We start from the raw sequence: 15,894 nt of genomic DNA on the forward strand, positions 1-15,894 counted from the left end.
ATCGGGACAAATAAAAGTACTGATGCATACATTGATTGTTTGGACAATAAATCAATATGTTAAATACCACAGTTTAATCTGTATCAGCCAAAGAAAATGTCAAGAGGCCAAAAACGAATGCAGAGACATCTGCAGTGCAGGCACTCTTCTATTGTTGTGCAACTAGGGCTGCCACGATTAGTCGACTAGTCACGATTACGTCGACTATCAAAATTGTCGACGATTGATTCAATAGTTGACGTGTCGTTTGAAGATCACAAAAGACGCAGGAATAAGTAGTAGGATTTAAGAGTGTAATAACGGACTGAAACAGAAGATGGCAGCACTGCATGTACAAGGATGCCAGCTGCCGTTAAACCCCGAAGAAGAAGAAGTAGCTGTGTCCCAGAATTCATAGCGCAGCCCAGCTCAGTTTCCAACAATGGCGGCAGCTAGTTAGTTTTAATATTACTCTTATTATTCTTTCTGGGTCACAAAATAAACGTTTAACATAGTTTCAGGCGAGAATGTAGCTGTGTAAACCTCAAATATCTGCTCAGTTTATCAAGACACCACATATTTTCAAAAGCGCTCCGACGTTTTCGGAGACGTCTGTTACCCACTAGCTCGATAGCTAGCCGGGGGCTAGGCTCACTAGAGCCGTGAGAACACCGGACTCCCGGCAAATCGTTTTCAAACCCATCGCTGTCTTTCGCTACTCAGGTTAAACATATATAAGTCACTTAGATAACTTAAAAATGTTATCGTTTGGCTTTTTGTAGTATTTTATTTGTTCCTGAGTAAATCGGTTTGGCTGAGATTAAAGTTATAGTTTTTACACAGCTGAATAAACGTCAAGCAGACAACTGATTATGTGTGAGATGCTCGAGAATTTACTCCGGTGTCCTGTTATATTTTAGATAGCAAGGAGTTTATTAAACTTCACCGAAACAATCTGCAAATTTCATTAAAATTTAATAAACTGACATTTTGTCTTTATTTTTAGTTAGCACATAGCTTAAACACTTAAAGCTGTAAGCTAATGGTAGTTATATAAGAGCAGAAGCTGTACGTTTTATGTCCAATGGATGATGATCTGATTAGTCGACTAATCGCAAAAATAATCGGTGACTAGTCGACTATCAAAATAATCGTTTGTGGCAGCCCTAGTATAGACATTTAATTGCCAAATTTTCCATATAAAATTATTCCGGGAAAATACATTACTATTATTATTACTACATGTACCAACCAGTATCCATCTCCCAAAATCTGCATTGGAAGGTAAAAAAAACAAAAGAAAACATATTTTGGGCCACCACTTAAAACGTGTGTGTTCTGATTATTAATATTCTCCTCAGTCTCACTTGAGGCAAAAAAAGTGTGTGCAGAAGAAGAAGAAGCTGGCTCACAACACGACTGCCAAAATCCCGTGGTTTCATACTTACATCAATTAAGTCCGACAAGTCGTGGATGTAGTATTTGTAAACGGATGAGTTTGTCGCTTCCAGCGTCAGCAGGTACTCGTTCCGCGCTTTGATCGACTTCAGCTTGTTCTCGGAGTACTTGGCTTGACGCTGATGAGAGAATTAGAAGCAAGAATGAGAAACAGACGACAACAGAGCGAGCGAGACGGGGTGAATTTAATGAGTGAAGATTTGCCTTTTGACAAGTGATTATGCTTTCATGTCTCCGCACGCACAGCGAGTCACAGTGCTGGGACTAGATTACTGTCAAAACAAAACATTTTAGGCAACAGTAGAGGAGAAATAAGTTACAGTCTGGCATGAAAAGGACCAAGTATGGAAAAAAACAAAAATAAACTAAAACCAGGCTGTGGCCTTGGTTTCAACTTGGACACCTCAGCGTGGGACAGAAGTTTTTAACTTGCACTTCCTCTTCAGCAGACAAGCATGAGGCTGTTAGTCAACACACGCTGACCGCTGTACTAGGCTCTGATTCACATACTCCAGATCACCCATATTTTAAGACTTCCCAAAAGCATTCCTGGAAAACTTGTGTTGTAAAAAGAATCAGTTGCCTGGACTTTAATCATTTGCCACAGAGATTTAACAGACAACAGGCCTGTTCTAAGAAAACAAAGCCTGTGTGAGTCTTTTCCTTAACTGCAGTTTCTTTTTCAATACTGAACAGTTATTTTTTTGTCTTTTATGGCGCAACTACTGGCTTTTACTGCCTTTAACACCTGGCATCTTACCTTCTCTTTCATCTTCTCAATTTTCTTCACAGAGCTGCGCCTCGGGTATTTTTCCTCCATTCGAATGCTGAAGACAGGATCAGCCCTGCCAATCTGCTTTTCTTCTTGCTTCTCAGCCTCCTTCAGCTTGCTCTCAGCGCTGATGCTCTCCGAGTGGTACATGTGATACGTCTTCATCACCTGGACGGGAAGGAAAAGGCATTATTTTATCTCAAGACCAGAAAAAACAAAAAAAGACAGCAGCCGGTGGGGTCAAAGATCAGAATAATCCATCGTCTTAATCGTGACCTAACCCGCAAATAAGGCTTCCATCTTCTGACTCACTCATTTATCACCTATCGATTCAACTCCTATCAAAGCACTCATCGCTCACAGTTCTTCTTGTGCTGAACCACAAATCAAAGAGTCTTTTTTGTTTTTAAGGGGCAGTTAAGTACACAAACCACACAGGCCAAAAAAATAAAACGATGCACTTAGGAAGTTATCAAGAGGACTATTTTTAGACTTTCAATTCAGCTTTTTACTGAGATGGTATTTGGCTCTGGCTTCATGTCCATTTGTCATGTAGCATAAACTTCAAAAATGTGTCTTTTTCTTAAAGCTATAATCGCATTTAAGCTGAAGTCATTCACCGTTTTGCCTTCACACTGTAACAATGTAACACAGCAGAAGTTTATTACGCTGATAGTGACCTGCTGATTAGAGCTACTTCCTAAAGCCTGAATCATCCTCCTGCGTCCCTCACAGTACTCCATGGATCCATTAGGCAGTGACTCAGCTGCAAGTAGCGGGTTAACTACGAAATACAAATAATGAACTTTCCAAACTTTACAAGAGAGCTGAGAGCTGATAAAGTCTTATTAACATAGATGATAAACAGACTCATAGGAAAATAATGATGACTCAGTGGCATGGTAAGAGGAAAACTGAAACAAATTCATGATGTCATTGTGAAGTCTGAAAGCAGAATAGGCCACTCAACCCCAGACATCCATGAAAATGAAGACATTAGGGAAGCATTTGGAGGAAGAGAAACAAAACAGGTGAAAATGACGAGGAGAGGAAATGAGATCTGAGCTGATGGTTCGTGGCGGTCGGCCAAAACTACTGAACTAAGTAGAAGGACAAAAATTATATCCAAACGTCCAAGGCAGCAATATAGAGCACAGAGCGGTTTAACCTGGAATGAACCGACTCCGGCAAATTACAGCTCCACAACCTGTGTATGAAATACATTTGTCTGCACAAAACCTCAGCTTCAGTACAAATAGAGACTCACCCATTCAAAATCTAAACATCTTTCCCCCAATGTGAGTTATTTCTGTACGAGTGGAACAACAGAGCAAAGCCTGGTTTGTCTGGAGCCCTTCGTCTTTGGTGGGGTTGGCTTAACTGGAACCAGTTTAGAGATGGGTGACTGACCTTGGTCCGCGTACTCCTCACTTAATGGTCTGGAGTCTGCCACTGCTGTGTTTACTTTACCGCTTTTTTTTAGAGGGACACATTTAGACACGGACGAGACCTGTTATTTCAGCGGCGGTGGCCGACACTGGGACTGCGGCTGTCTGATGCAACAGCTACCCCGTGTGCGCGCGTGCGTGTGTGCTCACGTGTGTCCTCCTACTGGGGTTAAAGCAGGCCAAATCTACAGCGTGGACTGTGGTGAGAGTGACACACATTAAGCTCTAGAGTAACACGTTGTTGTGTTTGGAGGAGCGAGGGCTGGTCTGCCCCCTTTACACACAGGGGAAGTGTAACCAACTTCAGTCCTTCATGGCGAGTAACTGGAGACTCTATAAGCAAACTGAACTGCTCTTCAGTGAATGTTCTGGGAAGGCAGAACAACTGATTTGACTTGTTGCTACATCGCCGTACATGTCAATAGGTGACGATGCGTCAGGAAAGCAACTAAAAACACAAAATCACACACATGAACAGTGATACTGAATTCCATTTCATAAGCTTTAAACCTTAGCTTTGTTGTTATTTATGAAATGCTACTCACTAGGGGTGGGGGAAAAAATCGATACTGTGTAGTATCGTGATATTTTGTTTGCTAATAATGTATCGATACAGGGACAGCAGAAATCGATATTTTGTTACAAAAAAGGTTTTTGTGCTCTGACTTCAGAGCATGTTGATCCTTTTTCTGAGCAAGAATCCTGACATTCCTTCACTGTCCAAATGTGTTTAACTTGTTTATGGCAGCAATAAACATGACAGTTTACTTATTTTAATTTAAGACATGTTTTATTTTAATTAAGTTTAAAACTTTTTTATTTAATGTAAAATTATATTTTGTTTTAATTTACTTTCAAATTCTTCAGTTGCTGAAGGGGCTGCATAGTTTTCATAAACTGCATAGTTCAGAATAGCTATAATTGTACCAGATGGTTGATTCAGTTAAGTTGGACTAGACTGTAATACAAACCGTTCAGTTTGTCAACAATAAAACTGAAATGAGAGAAAGACTGAGTGTGAGACTTTGATATTAGATAAAATGAATATTGATAAAGTTTACCTTTATGTACAGAATCTGAATATCGCAAAATATTTTAAAGAAATTGCAATAATATCGTATCGTGCGTTAAGTATTGTGATAATATCGTATCGTGGGATGTATGGTGATTCCCACCTCTACTACTCACGCTATACATAGGCTACAGTACATAAGCTACACAATATTTAATATCAAACATTAACTTGATCCTTTCATTTTACTTTTTAAAGGGTTTGCTGGAGTTTGCATATCCATGGCTTCTGTGAGGCATTGAATACAAGGACTAGCAGAGCTGATAGTCAAGCTAAGGCAGTAACTAGCAGGGTCAAAGGTACACAGAGGCTGCTAACAATACAAATGAAAAGCGTTAGGAACTGCACTGCACATGTGCAGCCTGTGTGATGCACCAGCTTGGTAAAATTTCACTGACCTACTGGGGTGAAATTTTAACCTGTGAGTTGACAGGTTCAGAGCCACGGTTTGGTTTCTTGCAACCTGCAAGCTAGTCGTCTTGGGCACATATAGCATAATTACAATGGTTCTCATTTTGAATGTAGAACTTTGTTGCGTGTAATGCAACCTGGACTTTTCCCAGGTTTTCTGTCTGTCTCTGATGTCAGCTACGGAAAGAAATAAAGACTGATAGGGAGCAAGTTGCTATTTGGCTCAGACCTCCCAGTGTGACTTTGCATGAGTCGTTTTCAAGAGCAAAAAAAAAACCGAGTTGATGAAAGCTATTAGAAACAGAATATGAACTGTAATGAGTCAAGCAAACACAGAGATGAAACTTTGTAGCTTTGAATGGCTGATTTATGAGAGTAATGGAGACAGTTTTATGCTTTTGTGGTGCAAAGAAATGTGACTTTTCCTGTACTTTGTTTGCAATACATTTGCTTGAATGTTTAATTTAGAATCCATCAGATATCTTCCAGTTTCAGGGTTAAAAACATCAAGCTGTTACAGACCGTAAGACATTACTGAGCTCAATGCTATAAACTAGCCTTAACCACAGCCAAGATGAATGTATTCAAGTGCATTAGTGAAAAATAGCAGTCGTTACTACTTACTGTGTATAGCTCATTGAGGACTTTCATTAAGTCTTCCTGGAGCTGAAAGGCTATTTCTTTGCTCTGTAAAAGAAATACAAAAAGGAAAAACAATAAGAGCAATACAAAGAAATCACCATTATCACACAAGAAATTCATGTTCTATCCAGGTAGTTCCCCTTTAAAGACAACGCATTATAAGCACTGTGGGAACAACCATTACTAACCTGCAGCTTCACAAATCTTTTCAGCAAATGCCCACTGTTGGTTCTATATCAGGTTTAATATAAGTGCCACTGAGGTGAAACCATTCTCTACTCTTAATGGTGCACATACAAAACAGATGAGTGCATTTATAATACTGTGTCAAATACAGGCTTTTGTGTGTGAAAGTGGTGCCGGTGTCATGCTAGCTTTTCCACTTAAATCATCGAACACCGCTAGAGTTTCAGCGTCCACATGCTCAACACATTATCTGGCCTCTACGCCTGAATGTAAAAGATTTCTTCCAAATATGTTAACTCAATCAGCCGCGCCACAAGGCTGACTCGGTAATGCTATCGCGCACACGCCCACATAAATGCAGCTCATGGTCGTGGGATACAGTTTAACAGTGATGGTGTGATGGATTTAGAGAGGCCTTTACTATTAATTTAACAGTGAAGCTTCCATATTTCTTTCACACTGACTCATATAGCGTATCAGATGTTTATGAGATTTTGAGTCATGACAATGAATTTTTGATCTCTCCACTATAGTGTTGCCACCTGGAGGATATTACAACCTTGGCCTGTGCACCAGGCCTATATCAAACCCAATTATCCTCAGACAAAACTCATTGTGGGAGCCACTCACAGCGATATGATGGACAAGCTTTCTGAGTGGGTATCAAGCCAGCTCCTGTAGTAAGAGAGTGGGCATTTATTTTCTGATAAAGATATAGAGGGCATTGTAGTCTTTTTAAGAGCCATAATGCTGAAATAAACACTAAATTTAATATTAAAGGGGGGTTATTGGAGTTTTTGAAAAAGGCAGCACAATGATTTTAGGAGTGAGGGTAAATTTGGGGCGACAAGCAACAAGATGCACATTCCTGATGCTGGCTTCAGACTGTTGCAATGGCAACAGTTGTTGCCAAGGAAATTAGTTATGTAGCTAAACCCGTTTGAATGTTAGGGGTGGGGGAAAAATTGATACTGTGTAGTATGGTGATATTTTGTTTGCTAATAATGTATGGATACAGGGACAGCAGAAATCGATATTTTGTTACAAAAAAGGTTTTTGTGCTCTGACTTCAGAGCATGTTGATCCTTTTTCTGAGCAAGAATCCTGACATTCCTTCACTGTCCAAATGTGTTTAACTTGTTTTTTTGGCAGCAATAAACATGACAGTTTACTTATTTTAATTTAAGACATGTTTTATTTTAATTAAGTTTAAAACTTTTTTATTTAATGTAAAATTATATTTTGTTTTAATTTACTTTCAAATTCTTCAGTTGCTGAAGGGGCTGCATAGTTTTCATAAACTGCATAGTTCAGAATAGCTATAATTGTACCAGATGGTTGATTCAGTTAAGTTGGACTAGACTGTAATACAAACGGTTCAGTTTGTCGACAATAAAACTGAAATGAGAGAAAGACTGAGTGTGAGACTTTGATATTAGATAAAATGAATATTGATAAAGTTTACCTTTATGTACAGAATCTGAATATCGCAAAATATTTTAAAAAATTGCAATAATATCGTATCGTGCGTTAAGTATTGTGATAATATCGTATCGTGGGATGTATGGCGAGTCCCACCTCTATTGAATGTGCACAGTGTTTTTGGGAAGAAAACATGAATTTAGATCCAAAAAAAACCACCAAAAGCATTGCAGATTGTGAGTCGTCTTAAAGCCGTTTTTATATTTTACTGAATAAGAAATTGCAAATAGTCAGTCTGCTAGTTTTAGCCGCACGATACAATTCATAAAGAGATAAGCTGAAGCAAACACTGAAGCAAAGTTAATCGGATGCATTTATTTTTACAATGCAATATATTGTGTCGTAGTTGTTTATTACTTGTGACACAAGATGCTGTTAAATGCATCACTGATCCAAGTGAGTTCTCAGACATGATCACGCTTGCACGAAACACCACAAGTTTTTGGCTCTAACTGAACGGTGCATATGCAACCGACCTGAACCGCAGCAAGACTGCGAGTACTTCTACACAGATTTTCACAGTCTGTCACTCTTGTTCTTCACGTTGCTTACAGGTAAAGCTGTACAGTGTCCAAGTATTTTAACAGACAGCAAAGAGGATTACGCTCTCAGTCACTGGCTGCTAGGCTGGTGTCTGAAATTATAGAGTCACGCTAGGTGACCTGACTGATCTGCAACACCTACCTAACCACCACCTGGTCTGTCATTTCCCCGACTTGGAGCTTTTTAGCTAATCGAGACATAATCAGATAACCAGAACACAGGAGAAACAAACTCAGCAAGAGGAAACCTCAGGCATGTTTGACAGGTGAGTGTAGATAAGGAAGTTACTAAGCAGTCTTACGTTTTTTGGTGAACTACACGATCACCTGGTCCTTGGGTTTATCAATACTCAGTAAACTGCCTCTTAAATGTAAATTCACACGATTGTAAAGACACAGACCTTCCCCTGTGGGAAAATCCATTAGCAAGCATCAGTTCCATGGACAGGACCTTTGACTATCTGTCAGATCTAACACACATCAGTTCTTTCCCATTGAGGAGGCTGGGAAGTGATCCAGAGCTCAATGAAAAGCCTTCTCAGAGATCACAAGATATGCGAGAAAGAATGTGTGTGTGTGTGCGCGTGTGTGAGACAGAGAAATAAAGAGGGAGATGATAGTAAATTACATTTACAATCACGATTGCCTTTTACCAGAAAAAGCTACACGTAGCATGAGGTTTCGAATTTTGGAAACGGTTGTTTAGCGAAGCTGCGTTGTGTAACACATGTCGCTGATTTAATTTGCACGTTTTCCCTTCCTGCTTAAAGGAATCTCAGCTGGGGGGTTTCCAATTCAGTCCAATTCATTAAAAGGATCCTACAAATGGGTTTTCCCTTTCAACTTCATACCATCTGTATTCCAACCACATTAGAAAGATGAAACAAACCCAGTGAGAAGAAACCATGGCAGCACTTAGGGAGTGGTGGGTTTCATATTGCCACTGCCATTAATCACGGTATAGAGATGGCAGCGGTATACGCTGCAGGGCCCGTGTGTACATTAGAGTGTCTTACGACTGTAGCTTGGAATTTGACCAAATGACACAAATATTGAACCCTTTATAAAATGTCAGCCTCTGTAAGAGTAACTGTAATTATTGGTTAGTCCGGCTAAAACAAAACAAATACTTTAAAAATCTGTTAAAAATGGTTTAAAACTAAAAGTTACATTGTTATTTATTATGCAAATAAGAAACTAAATTCATGTTTTTTGAGCCGGTGTTACCTCACAAACCATCCTAGCGGTTGTTTCTGCGCATGTGCTTTGCATGCACACAACACAAAATTAAGTGGCAAACCATCCTATCTTTGTGAATATAAGCTAGAAGCATACTCTGATGGGTAAAGTTAAGTGGCAAACCGTCCTACATACTTACATTTCTGCTGGAATTCTTGTGTGACAGCAGAAATGTGCATAAACTACGTACGGTGGACGATTTTCCAAAGTAGGTTTGTCAGAACACCGGCACAGCGGACGTCTCTGAGAAGTTGCAAATTCAACGATGCAAAACATTCAACCACCAACACTAATTTTTCTGCTCAGGAATGAAATTACTGAACATAAATAGCTTTAATTTGGCATCTTTTACTATTTTTTTCTGCTTTTTGTAAAAGTGTAACTTCGAAAATTCAATGACAACATCAATCATTTTATTTTGATTAGAGCATTTGCACACACTGGTAGATTAACTATTACAGAAACCTAAAAAGTTGGTAATTATCGCTGTAAATGCCGGCAAAGCCACTTTACTTTGCGCTTTTATTTTGAAAAGTACCTCAGCACTTCCTCTTTTATCGTGTCAGACTTCCTGTTCTGTTCTCAGCGAAACAACACAAATACGTTACTTCAGAACTGGCTAAGAGATGTGCATGGAGGAGGTTGGCTAGCTGGTTCAGCATGATTAGCACCCTTGGAAGCAGAAAGAGGTTGGTTTAATAATGCAAATGATTGTTTATGTATTTAAGAGATAGAAAGGTCGTCGTTAATTCATTTTATTAAATGCTGTAACATAAATAGTTTAAAAACTATTGATTTATGTCAATGTCACTATTTGAGTTAATCAAAATAATTTTCTATGGTAAAATGTGAACATTTCTGCACTTTTTACTTAAATGTTTAATGGTATTTGTTTGTGCATCTTTATAGTTTTCACGGTGCCATATTGTCGGTGGTTTAAACAGGAGAGAATAAAGTTGCATCAGTCGAAGCTCTCTGCGTCACGAGTGGTAATTCCAAGTGGGCAGCTACAATCGCTACTGTTAGGTTTACTCCACAGCTGCGCTGAATTAACATTGAGTGGTGGAGTAATACATTTGCAGTTTCAGTTTTCAGTTTTATTTGTCATATGCAAGTTAGCACAGGGTCAACATTGCTATGAAATGTGTTTGATGAGCAGCAGTCACTCAGCAGCATGGTACAGTAGAAGAAAATATAATAAAATAAAATAATAAAAAAATAGTAAAGAGCAAAATATTAGAGAGACGTGGTAAAAGAGAAAAGATGACTAAATATATATGTATCTATAAATATAAATATATGTACACTAGTGATTAAATAAGAAAATCTTGAAAAGAAATATGACGGGAGGGCAGATGGGATATTGCACAGGAATGAGCAGCAGAAAAAAGAAAAAAAGTATTGCACTTTTTAAATATAAATATCAATAACAATAAAGTGGAGTGACCAGTGCAGATTAAGCACCATATTAGAGGTGCTGGTAGTGGATTCTGGGATATTACACTTTTTGTTATTACACCAAATCAGTTAAATAGATTCAGCTTGAATTCTTTCAATATTTACACCTTTTTGTAAACTTATGTGTTGCTTTAAGTTCAAAAGTGCCTCGAGCTCTAGGAAATCCACCATGTAGCTGCTGCCACAGAATATCACTTTCATGAATAAAACAGGGCAGAGCAAAACAAAGAGCCAGTTGTATGAATAATGAAAACTTAACATGTGAGAAGATCTTTCCAAGCATAAAGACAGAAAAAGCTCGCTACTCGAGTCTTGCGTTTAAACACACACACAAAAAAAAGAGGAAAAAATGTGGTGCTTCTAAAGAAAGCCGTGGTTTCTTTTTAAGTGACCACAGTGCAGAACTAAAGAAATAAATGCACACGCCGAACAGCAACCAGAGGATGTTGACGAAGACAATATGGCCACTATGTGGTCCCTCCTCCGCTGCTGCACCTCGCAGCATGAAACCTGAACATACAAGGAAATATAAACACGGGTCTTTGATGTGGTGGAAGGATGACAAGAGTACAGCTGTCTCCTCAAAGCTGTGAGGGAGTCCACGTAACATGGGGGACTTCTCTGTTGTTTGTGCCTCGTTATTGAAGCTCTGCTGAGATCAAAGGCTCGGGGAAGCTTTAATTAGAGTGCGAGCTGTGTCTCGGGTCTCCAATGAGCTGGGACCTCCCATCAGACTGCTTCTTGTCTGCGCAATGTCACCTGGATACACAAAGTAAATGCCAACTTTAAAAGGACAGTCTATAAAGTGGCTCGATACTGCAGATTCCACAGCAGTGATGGGGATGCAGGTGGAGTAATGACAGGACTGCACTACTCCACAGTTTGTGAGGAGTTTCTGAGCTGCACTAGAAATATGTATCATCATTGAAAGTAGTCTATCATTATGATTGTGAAAGTAAGTTAAGCCAGGACAGAGGTCGGTGACTCGCGGCTCTTTCGCTCCTCGGCTGTGGCTAAAATAAGAAAATGTTAAATGTTACAGGCACAACCTTCCCTGTGTGACGTATCAGCGTATCAGGCGCTCGCCCACATGTTACGTGTAGGTTTAGACTCTGTATACACAGGAGGTTTTTTGAAAGTGAAAATGATCGCCTTCGTGAAGCTGAACTTTATAAATTGTGCATAAATGATTCGTATTTATTCAGGTTTGGATGTTTGCATCTGTAAAATAGTTTTACATGGTGGCTTTTTGTTTTGTGTGTGGATTGAAGCACGTGCGTGTGAGTCCTCAAAAGGTCATTGTACACATTTGCAAAGCTTAGCTTACAGTTGTGGATCAACTGCAAGATATTATATCGCAGATCTACATTCGGTCAGTCAGCTTTTTCTATAAAGGCCTGCCATCTGTGGAACACACTTCCAACCGATATCAAACTGATTACAGACATTAGATCTTTTACATTGAAGGTTAAAGGGAAACCAAAGTTGTAGTCATTTTATCTGATGATTTTAATTTTATTTTAAATTATTGTCTATCAATTGTAATTGTATTTATGATGTAATTTGGTTTTATGAAAATGTATGTTTTATTGTAATATGTATTTATTTAGATTGTAAGCCCAACAAGGGACAATTGTTGAAAATTAGCAGTAGCTATAAACCGGTACATCAGTCTCATGTCTTGCACTTGAACTATGTTTAACTGCACTGTCCCTTTTAAATAAATAAATTCAAATTTTGTGTGCATTTGCAACCCTTTTTTTGACAAATGTATCTCCGTATCTGTCATCTTTGGATCCACATGTGAGCAGGTTTTCTCAGACATCAACTACATGAAGTCCAAACATCACCGTTTCCTGACTGATGACACCCTGCAGTCCTGCACGAATATTAAAGTGACTTCTTACATCTCTGATATCGAGTAGCTCTGCAGTGATGCTGAGAAACGGAAATCACACAAATCGCACATTTTATATGCTCTTATTTGTAATAAATAAAACAAAGGAGTTGCCAGCACATTGAAATGGATTAAAGTCATATTTATATACGAATAGTTTTCATGATTATTCTTGTTTTAAATTTCCCCCGGTATTCGCAACAAGACAAAACTTTGAGAAAATACTGTCTGTTTCACATCTGGCCTCGTTAGTAGAACCAGAGCCCTTTAAAGGGAAATGAGTGTTGCAGCTTCCTGTGAGTCTGCTGGGGGTTCAAGGCAATCATTTAAAAACCAAGAAATTATACTGCTTTGAAGACCAAATTTAAAAAAATAAATGTTTCCTTCTTTTTAATCAGATAAGATCTTGGAGGTTTGCAAGAAAGTGGAGCATAAAAAGAGAAAGGATAAAAAGGTTGTGCAAGCTAAAATGACACAAAGGCGCTCCTCTGAAGAAAAGACACTTTGTAATTTAGGTTTGCGGTGAGTTCATGTGACTCCTGCAACATAGGAGCTCATAATCTGTTAGGGAGTCGTCAGCTTTGTGGTAGAAAATGCAGCAGATTGGTTTTGGTCATAAAACCATGAGAGACCGAAGACGTTCTGAATCTGAAAGACTGGTGACCGAGCTCCCAGCGCATTACTCTTAATTCACAAAACGAAACCACGGGAGCGCCACAGACCATCATACCATCAAACGCAATGCTGAATATATATCCTGCATATCATGCAACTAAATATACACTGTTTTTGAATGAATGGATGCATTAAAAGTGAAAGATTGTTTATATAACATGAGGGCCTGGAGACACTGCTGCCCAATGTGACCGCTACGAAGAATCTGGATCATGTTAGTGGTGACTTTGAGCGTTTTGTTGATCAAAGAAAAAGGCACATGTGACCCATTTCTAGCAGAGGTCAAACATCGGTATAATGAACAAAAAAACCTTCAAAAGCAGTCAAAATGAGACTATGAGAATTTAAGTAGACAAGGAAAGGGTGATGCAGAGAAAAATACTAATTTATTAACTTATAAAAGGTCATTTGTGTTATATATCAAGTACATGAGTGTTTTGTTATACAGTTGTACGATAAACAAGGCTGAAAAGTGCCATGAATTCCTGCAAATTTGCAAAGAAATTGTGCTGATTTTCTTTGTTTTAAAAAAACAAGTTTTTCCCTTTAAACCATAAAGGAAATGAATGAAAACTAAATGAAAAACACCTGCTGCAATTCTTATAGCACAAATAAAAAGACTCAAAAGTCATTTTTAGGCTACGTCCACACTAATGGGGCGATCGTGGCTCAAGAGTTAGGCGTTCGTCTTGTAATCAGAAGGTTGCCGGTTCGAGCCCCGTTGTGTCCTTGGGCAAGACACTTCACCCGTTGCCTACTGGTGGTGGTCAGAGGGCCCGGTGGCGCCAGTGTCCGGCAGCCTCGCCTCTGTCAGTGCGCCCCAGGGCGGCTGTTGCTACAATGTAGCTTCATCACCAGTGTGTGAATGGGTGAATGACTGGATATGTAAAGCACTTTGGGGTCCTTAGGACCAAGTAAAGCGCTATATAAATACAGACCATTTACCATTTTAATGCGTTTCCGTTTGAAAACGCATCGTTTTCTCTCCGCTTTGGCCTCCCGTCCACACCGAGACGCCGTTTTCCTCAAGGAAAAACGCAGCGTTTTGAAAACGCTCTCGAAAACGCATACATTTCAAAACGGAGCTGCCCCGTCGCAGTGTGGACACTCGAAAACGCAGACTTTCTAAAACGATGACGCATTTTAGTCATGTGATGCAGTCATGTGACCAATAAACAAAGACAGCGGAGGGCGTTATACAGCAGTTGTTTTGTTTGCTCTCAATTTTGACAGCCCTGAAAAAAGATTAATATCAGTCTGTACATGCTCCAGGTAGCTTTTCTTCAAATTCTTTAATTCTCACTCGCTTTCACGCATGCGCAGGACTGGAAGCGTTTTGTGCTGTTTCAGTGTGGACGCACAACTCTGTGAAAACGACTGAAAACGCTAGTGTGGACGCGGACAAAAATGCCGTTTTCAAATCCACCCGGGCTAGTGTGGACGTAGTCTCAGGTGTGAAGAGCAGATGCCACCTTATTTCCATTCTTTAGTGCGTGTGTGTGTGTGTGTGTGTTTGCACTGCCTCAACTCTAAAAACTACTTTGCCTTTTGTGCCCTCACCTTCTTGAGTAGCCGTGTCGAGTCCTCGCTGATCTGCATGAACCTCATGATGACATTGTTGAGGTAGATGTCACTCAGTGTTGCGTGGTCCTTACTCTCCCTCCTAACCTGGTTCAGCAGCAGGTACCAACAGTTGACTGGTGACAGCAGATTCTGGTCTTTCCTGAGTAAACCAATGGAAATAAGAGTTCAGATAAATTAGGGAATGAAAATGAAAAATTATAAAGTAATGGTTATAACGGAGGTATTCCTTGGTTAACTTTTGTGCCAGATTGTACATATCATGGAGTAAAATTCACTTTACAGAGTTAAAGAGGATTTACTATTTATATCGTTTTAGAATAATTAGTGCAACCTAAGGTCTTTTGGTTTTTTTGTTGTATTTAATGCAACAAAATTCCCATTAAAGCAGTTTTTTTTTTGTGCCAGACAAAAGAATGACTGAAATGTGGCTCATTCAGACTACACGGTTAACCACCCATTACTTCCAAGCCAAGCTGTTGTGCTGCTGTGAAAATTCAGGAGCTAAATGAGACATTCTTTGTTTAGAAAGATCTATTTGCCCCCAAAACAATTTCATACTTCAATACTATTATCAAAATAACCTTGCAGGCCTGTACAAAATATCTGTATGCATTCATCTGAACATTTTCCTATTGGCAACTGTTGGCTGGTTTAGACAGCATTTCCTCTTTTTTTCTAAATGCAGGAGATCGTGACAAGCAGGATGTTTACAAAAACCTCAAGAGCACCCATAAAAAACCTCAAGAGCACCAGTGCTTGTCACTAAAGCAGAAGACAGATTCATCATAGGCGTCCCAGGGTGTTAAATGTCCCATGCACCACAGGCTCTGGGCCAGAAAGATTCTCAAAATATTACAAGGACTACACAGCTAACTTGGAAATATCAGTGACATTTCTAGGGCAGAGCTACAATGCTCTGAGCAAAAATTATTTTCTAAAACCAGGGAAGAGTGTCCCTAAGACTATAAATACACAGTGTAGACTGGTGTTAAAGAAGCCACGTATATGTTGTAGGTGAACTTGAAGAGTAGAGTAAAACTGCAAAAAGA

The 15,894-nt window shown here is 39.3% G+C and overlaps 1 protein-coding gene across 3 annotated transcripts in view; it reads right to left on the bottom strand.

Annotated features, from left to right (window-relative positions):
* srgap1a (SLIT-ROBO Rho GTPase activating protein 1a) overlaps nt 1–15,894 on the bottom strand; it is a 95,159-nt gene that overhangs the window by 38,291 nt on the left and 40,974 nt on the right. For all 3 annotated transcript variants that reach the window (XM_087842882.1, XM_087842883.1, XM_087842884.1), the window contains exons 3-6: nt 14,822–14,984; nt 5,765–5,827; nt 2,198–2,377; nt 1,428–1,556 (exon numbers count right to left, since the gene is read on the bottom strand). In XM_087842882.1, coding sequence (XP_087699008.1) covers nt 1,428–1,556; nt 2,198–2,377; nt 5,765–5,827; nt 14,822–14,984 — 535 coding nt within the window. The remainder of the gene's footprint in view (nt 1–1,427; nt 1,557–2,197; nt 2,378–5,764; nt 5,828–14,821; nt 14,985–15,894) is intronic.

Source organism: Neolamprologus brichardi, chromosome 7 (genome assembly GCF_056152115.1).
Source record: "Neolamprologus brichardi isolate AB-2024 chromosome 7, ASM5615211v1, whole genome shotgun sequence".
In the NCBI taxonomy this organism is placed as follows: Eukaryota; Metazoa; Chordata; class Actinopteri; order Cichliformes; family Cichlidae; genus Neolamprologus; species Neolamprologus brichardi.